The 7,500-nt window shown below is 37.0% G+C and overlaps 1 protein-coding gene across 1 annotated transcript in view; it reads right to left on the bottom strand.

Annotated features, from left to right (window-relative positions):
- LOC144972062 (uncharacterized) overlaps nt 1-7,500 on the bottom strand; it is a 13,364-nt gene that overhangs the window by 5,303 nt on the left and 561 nt on the right. The window contains exons 2-4 of the mRNA XM_078913146.1: nt 5,683-5,885; nt 4,418-4,568; nt 1,031-1,129 (exon numbers count right to left, since the gene is read on the bottom strand). Coding sequence (XP_078769272.1) covers nt 1,031-1,129; nt 4,418-4,568; nt 5,683-5,885 — 453 coding nt within the window. The remainder of the gene's footprint in view (nt 1-1,030; nt 1,130-4,417; nt 4,569-5,682; nt 5,886-7,500) is intronic.

Below are 7,500 nucleotides of genomic sequence, written 5' to 3'. Positions count from 1 at the left end.
TAATTGTACGTCGTCATCGTGAACTGATAGCCTGACACTGACCAAAAAATGACGTCAAAAAACAAGTCTCTGGCCACAAAAGGAAACAAATCAATAGTTCAACCAATGGAATCACTTGTTTCCTTGAGCTCTACTAACGACAGCTCACTAGACGCTGCACAAACCGTAAAAATAACGTCAAAAGACAAGTTTCTGGCCACAAAAGGAAACAAATCAATAGTTCAACCAATGGAATCACTTGTTTCCTTGAGCTCTACTAACGACAACTCACAAGACGCTGCACAAACCTTAAAAATAACGTCAAACTACAAGTCCTAGTGGGTTTTTGTGCCAGGCTATAAGTTAACGATGGCTACGATCTAAGCGACTCTTGAGGGTCCTGATAGCTCAGTTGGTAGTTCACTCGCTTCACACGCCAAGGGGCTGAGATCGGTCCCGGGTGCAGTCGAGATTTATTTTGACCCTCCTCCCTCTGTCCACCCAGCAGTGATTGGATAGCTGGGTCTGTTCGATATTACGGAAATACTAGCGTTCTATCCAAAGGGTAGCGTTTCACACTATAAAAAACGGGATAGACTCCAGCTCAATGGGCTCAATGGCTCTGAATTACTATTAAGAGATTAATCTGGGTGGGCATGAGGTGGAAGGTGGGACTGGGATGGTTGGAAAACAAATACATACAGAATCAGGATCAATATTTGTGAGGCGAGCGTTCTTCAAGTGAACTGTTGGGACCCTGAAATATAAACAAAGCGGAACAATTTTAATCTCATTCCAAACTTGGGATACCATATAACAAGAAAACATATAAGGATGGATGTGCAATGCCTATCCTCGTGTGGCTTTATTGGTGGCGTAAAGTTGTGTCCATGGAAAATGCTCTTACTCCGATGTAAAATGAATACCTGGTCGAATTGAGCATTTTTTTTCTCCGTCAAAAATGTAATAAACCTTTAGATGCATCATGGCTTTTCCTACATACGTGGAGAGGAATCCATAGAACATATTCAAACAATATTGCATAACTTACCCAACTGTTTGTTGTGTAAGATCTCCGTTTCCTTCTGCCTGTTTTCCAGCCGTAACATGTGGTTCATCAAGAAGCGAAACACATCACCGACATCTTGCTCTAAAACGAGATGAGAACCAATCTGACGTAATCTGACAAAACCCCTTTATTTTTTGGTTATAAAACTTTTACCACCAACATCAATAGATTACGAAGACCTTCGACTATCTAAATACTTAAATCTGAGACTTCAATGGTCTCCAGATTCAGACGTTTTGCCAAGTTGGGGATACTCCTAAGACACACACACACACATACACACACACACACACACATATATATATATATACACATATATATACACACACACATATATATATATGTATATATATATATATATATATATATATATATATATATATATATATATATATATATATATATAACTCTGCAACGAATGCGACTTTCTTTTAGAGTCGTTACTGCACTCCACTCCTTCACACAAGAAGTGTTCTTTGTTCCTAACTGAAATTTCTTTCAAAGTAAGATTTACACTACACTATTTTACAATTATGCCTTAAACTTCATAATGATGGAAATTTTGACAATAGATATCAATACCATAGCTTGCAATAACTTCTAGCTTTTGTCGTGGGTTAGTAGATAACGACATTCCTGTTTTAAAGTGTATTTTCCGCTCCGAGGGTTGAACTCGTCTAACAGTAGCACAAACGACGTTAAAACAAATAAGCAATGCCGTTTCAAAGATAGAAATTGGAAACATGTGTATGAAACTGCGCTAGACAAAGCAGATACAAAAATACAAAAATGGGCATCCGGAAAAAGCAATTTCAAAGCCTATTTTAAAAAGTCTAAAGCTCAGGCTCATACAGCAGGTGTTTCGTTTAGATAGAATTATAGCATCTCGATCCTTTTGTGGTCTATTGGTATGACATTCGCTTTCGGGTCGGAATGTCCTGGGTTCGAGCCTCGCTCGGTGCATAGTTGTGTCCTTGGAAAAGGCTTTTTATTCACATTCTCTCACCGTACTCAGTTGTAAAATGACTACCTGGCCGTTAACAGCGTTGTCTCTGTTGTGACAAGAAGAAGAAGAAGAAGAAGAAGAAGAAGAAGAAGAAGAAGAAGAAGAAGAAGGAAGAGGAGGAGGAGGAGGAGGAGGAGGAGGAGGAGGAGGAGGAGGGTGTGGGGAGGAGGAGGAAAGAAGAAGAAGAAGAAGATGAAGAAGAAGAAGGAGGAAAAGAAGAAGAAGAAGAAGAAGAAGAAGAAGAAGAAGAAGAAGAAGAAGAAGAAGAAGAAGAAGAAGAAGAAGGAAGCTGAGGAGGAAGAGGAGGAGAGTGAGAGGAGAATTGCAGGATATTAGTGTGTATGTGGGTTTAAGAAAATAATTAGCACATTTCATGTTTAATTAACTTAAGAGCTAGATATGTAAGATTTCATCAAACGTTTTTCCCCCATATTTGCAGAATTTATTAAAGTTTTGATTTAGCACTGTGCGCCCTTTGACAGCTGAGCTATGACGTCATCAGTAGAAACGGGTAATTTTGGCATAAATTGTAATTTATTTTGTCTTTGTCCGACATTATTCTTGAAGTTTGTTTTATTTAACATGTCAATCTCATGATATCAACTGGTAACATTGCCTTGGCGCTGTAAAATTATTTTGTTATGACGTCATTCCTGACGTTGCTGATGACTACTGTAGCCTTTTGAGGTTTGACGCAATGATGGGAGCCCTTGGTGATGACAGTTTTTATTAAAACACAACAATGACATGGCAATATGGCTGAAAACAATGAGAAAGCTATGGTATGTCTATGGTTTCATGAAACTGGATTGATAACTTGTGTGAGGAGGACAATTCGGGGAAAAAATCCCCAGCTATGAACACAATAACCCTAGCCTTGAATAACAACTTAAAAACAACAGGTTCAGTCACGGGAGCAGTAGCAAGAGGAAGAAAAGCACTCTCAGAAGGCGTAATCAATAAAGTCCCTAGGTTATTCGATGGAACACCGAGGCGGTTATTGGGTCAGGCTGCACGATTAGTCACTGAGCTTGTAAGCGTGTCTTTAGTGCACATAATAATAGCCCGAATAAACCTCGTCTTGTGCATGCTTTGGAATCACGTGATATGCCAACATGAGTTGATTTTGCACAGCAAATCCTTAACAGACAACTCACTGAAAACATTGCCTTCTCATATAAAGCAACCCTTTACGTTTTCGGGCGTGTACTAGAACACCATTTTCGATATTGGAACAAACAAAAACTAGATGAAGTTATCGAGTGTCGTCGCAACTCAACAAAAGTGAATGTCTGCTGTGCATTGACCAGGGAAAGAGTGGTTGGTTCTTTCTTTTTTTATGACATGACCGTGACAGCAGCAACTATCTGGCCATACTAGAATCATACGGAGTCCCCCAATTTGATGATCTTCAACCAAATATCTTTTTCCAAACAAGATGGAGCTCCCCCTTACTGGAATTTAAATTGTAAATGTGAGGAAATTGTTAAAGGAACAATTCCCAAACCGATGGATCGGCAGAGATTTCCCAATTTCCTGGCCTCCAAGATCACCTGATCTAACCCCACTTGAACCCCCGTGAGAGACATGTGTCACCTGATGACAAAAATAAGAAAAGCCGTTTCCTCTGTCACGTTACTCAAGTTACAAAGACATGGGACGAATTGCACTCGATGACGGCATTGGTGTTTTCTTTTTCAAATTATGAATGCAATTCCATCTTGGTGAGCTCTCTCATCACCTGAATACCACCACTATATCTTACTGTTTTCCCAATAGCGTATAGAGTACGAACGTTCCAAATTCCAATGGTGATTCCTTTCCTCAGTCTGACTTTGTCATCTCCAGTAGCCAATTTATGACAGACACCCTGGAGTGAATCATTGGCATGCGGGGTCGTTTTTGACCGGGCTCTCGGCCGATCCGATACGGCATTCTGTTGTCAGCAGCCCATGTCTTCACGAAGGACTTGAGCACTCAGCGGCGCCCAAATCCTCTCCGAGTAGATCCGAACATTCTGCTAGCTGGCTTCCTCCTCAATTGCCCACACGGGTCACTGTTTTACTCCACCGCTCACGTCATGGTCTTGTTAGATTCTGACCAGGATGTTATCAGGATTATATCCTATTTGCTAAACGACGGAGGTGTTGTTCTGCAATGGTCCGGGGTGCTTATTAATATGAGTTTGACCCAGAGGATACTCAAACCCTCTCATAACTGCAAGGTATAAGCACAAGTGATTCATTCATACATACATACATACATACTTACATACATACATACATACATACATACATACATACATACATACATACTTACATACATACATACATACATACATACAAAATTATGAATAGTTTTACCTCCAACATCAAAGTAGCCGCTGTCTGTTTCTTCTTGCAGGAATCCTGCGAGGTCAAAGTAGTAAACTGCACACGTATACTTTCCAATGACGCTGTAAATCGTAGCTGAGATGTAAGTGTTCCTTTTGTCATCGGTAATTTCCCCCATTGCCTAGAATGGAGTTTAAAATAAACAAACAAAATTACTCAATAAAGTGTATAAATATTTCTTAACGATTTTTCTTTTCTTTTTCTGTTTTCTCCTTTTTTGCCTCGATTATATTGTTTCTGAGTAAGATATTGTATATTATATATACCTTTTTTTCTATCTGACCATTTGATTGCCCTCTGCATTTTTTTGTTTGTTTATTTTTATCTATTTACTCTTTTAGTATGCACTTTTTGAGATCGGAGCTGGTATGAAAATTTCAATTTGCAAGAAAGAAGAAGAAGAAGAAGAATAGGAGGAGGAGGAGGAGGAGGAGGAGGAGGAGAGGATAATTGAATGATATACAGTGTGCGTTTTAAAAATATTATTGACACATTTCCGGTTTGAATAACTCGAGAGCTATGTAACAGGATGGAGCTCCCCCTCACTGGAGTTTAAATTGTTAATGTGAGGAAATTTTTTAATGAACAGTTCCCGAACCGATGGATCGGCCGAGATAGCCCAATTTCTTGGCCTCCAAGATCACCTGATCTAACCCCACTTTACTTTTTTATGTGAAAATGTGAAGGGCGGAGTGTTTAGAACCCCCGTGAGAGACATGCGTCACTTGAAGACAAAAATAAGAGAAGCCGTTCGCTCTGTCACATTATTCATGCTGCAAACGACTTTGGACGAATTGGAGATAGGCTTGTGGCTTGTCATTCAACACGGTGGTGGTCACGTGGATATTTAAATCGGACGATTGAGCAAGTAGATCACAAGTAAGATATCAGGAAAAAAACTTTAATAAATTTGGATCAATAAGTTGAAAGCCAGATTAATGTCGTTGCAGCTGTTCTTGAGTTATTCAAACCTGAAATGTGTCAATGATCAAAAACAAAAACACGATTTATTTCAAATTTCTACTCATGCCATTATAACTCAGATACAAAAGTGCTAAAATGTACATCAATCAAAACTTAAATAAATTGTCCAAATGTGGCAAAAAAATCTTTTGATGAAATCTTACATAGCTTTGTAGTTATTCAAACCTGAAATGTGTCAAGAATAAAATCAAAACAAAACACACACTGTACATATAATATGCCTGAGCTCACGTTAAGTTTCTCATGCTTACCGAAACATCAATGTCCACATTTTTGTTTGTGAAAACGTTTGAATCACGATGCAAGCTGACTAAACGAGTCCTGTCATCTTTCAGGATTTGTAGGCTGACTATATCTCCGGCATGATCCTCTATTCCCTCAACTGTACAAGTGACGTTGACCGCTTTGAGAAGTAACCCGTCATAATGATGCGGCTTCACTTCAATTTCAATTGCTAAGTATTGATGGAATATGAGAATGATTTTAAAAAAACCAAAACAAACAAACTAACAACATAACCAACAACAACAACAACAAAAAAAAAAAAAAAAAAAAAAAAAAAGACCACCCCCCCCCCCCTCCCCTCGAAAACAAAACATTTAGAAAAACGAATACGAAACAAAACGAAAACAAATAATAAAAACAAAAGAAAAAACAGGTAAAAATCAATTTTTTAAAGTTGCAGATTTCAGCCATCTTTCTCATATATATATATATATATATATATATATATATATATATATATATATATATATATATATATATATATATGAGGGAAATTCTAATAATATGCGAAATATATTTCAGACATAAAACGCAAAATGATTTGTGTAAATTCCCCTCGCATGTTGCTGCTTGAAGCTCGAAGGAAAAAAATAACGATATCTAGCTCTAAGTATTGAATTGTAAGCTTGTAATTCAATACTCCCATAATATAATGGTTTTAATGGTCAGTCAATCCACCTTTTAAATGGATGACGTTCCTCAAATCTTCTCTTCTAGGTTGAAATCGATTTTTCAATCTCATTATCATGATCTGCTCCCAATATTCTTGAATTCTTTACTTCAGAGTCTCTGCAGAAAAAATTGTTAACCTGTACGATTGTTTTTTTTTTTTTTTTGGTCAAAGAATTCCAAGTTCAATTGTTCGTTAGATTCAAGTCTGGTGATCTTTGAGATAAAATCATTTTTGTTCGAATTAAAAAAAACCCCACAAAACAACGCGTTAACTGGTATATAATGTAGATCCTGTTGTAATATCAAAATAGCTAATTGATATAAAGCCCGACAGTCCGAGGAAATTTCCTTTTCTAAAACTGGATGTAAGAATCGGCATTAACCTTGGCTGTCTGTGTTTCAAAGAAAGAAATTCTCGTCTTCTCCTGCTAAAAATACACGTGCAGAAACTGTAATTTTCTTAGAGAACCTATTTATTTCTTCACGATTAAGACGGTTTGAATGACTGTTCTTTTAATTGCCACAAAAAAATATATGTTTTACGACTTTTGTGGATTTAGAGAGTGAAATCTTTTCGTCTGTAATAATAACTCTACACAATCAGTATTGAGTATATCTAATAAAAGTTCATCATGTATGCTGGTGAGAAAATGAAACACTTATCCGATGTGTCGGTCCACATTTGAAACGCAAACTTTTGAAACTAAATTTTACGCAGTAGACGATGATGACATTCTCTCGATATTTCTTTTTTTTTGCGGCCGGTAGTTAAAAGCTAGCGCTGTATATGTACCTTTCCATCGATTATCTCAGGGATTTGGTATACACAGAGATACTAAATTGTCATATTACTTATTAAAAATCATTAAAATCTATGAACAACTTTGTTGCTCTTAAGCAGCAAAAGCTGTCTCAATTTTATGACCATCCGATATATATATATATATATATATATATATATATATATATATATATATATATATATATATATATATGTGTGTGTGTGTGTGTGTGTGTCTGTGTGTGTATATATATATATATTAACATGGTGGGATGTTAATCTTAATTTATTGATATTTAAAGTTTAAGTTAAATGGGATAATTAATCTTTT

The sequence above is a fragment of the Berghia stephanieae genome, chromosome 4, assembly GCF_034508935.2.
Source record: "Berghia stephanieae isolate SIO BIC M18660-M18661 chromosome 4, UCSD_Bste_1.3, whole genome shotgun sequence".
NCBI lineage: Eukaryota > Metazoa > Mollusca > Gastropoda > Nudibranchia > Aeolidiidae > Berghia > Berghia stephanieae.
This window is presented reverse-complemented; position numbering and strand designations above follow the sequence as displayed.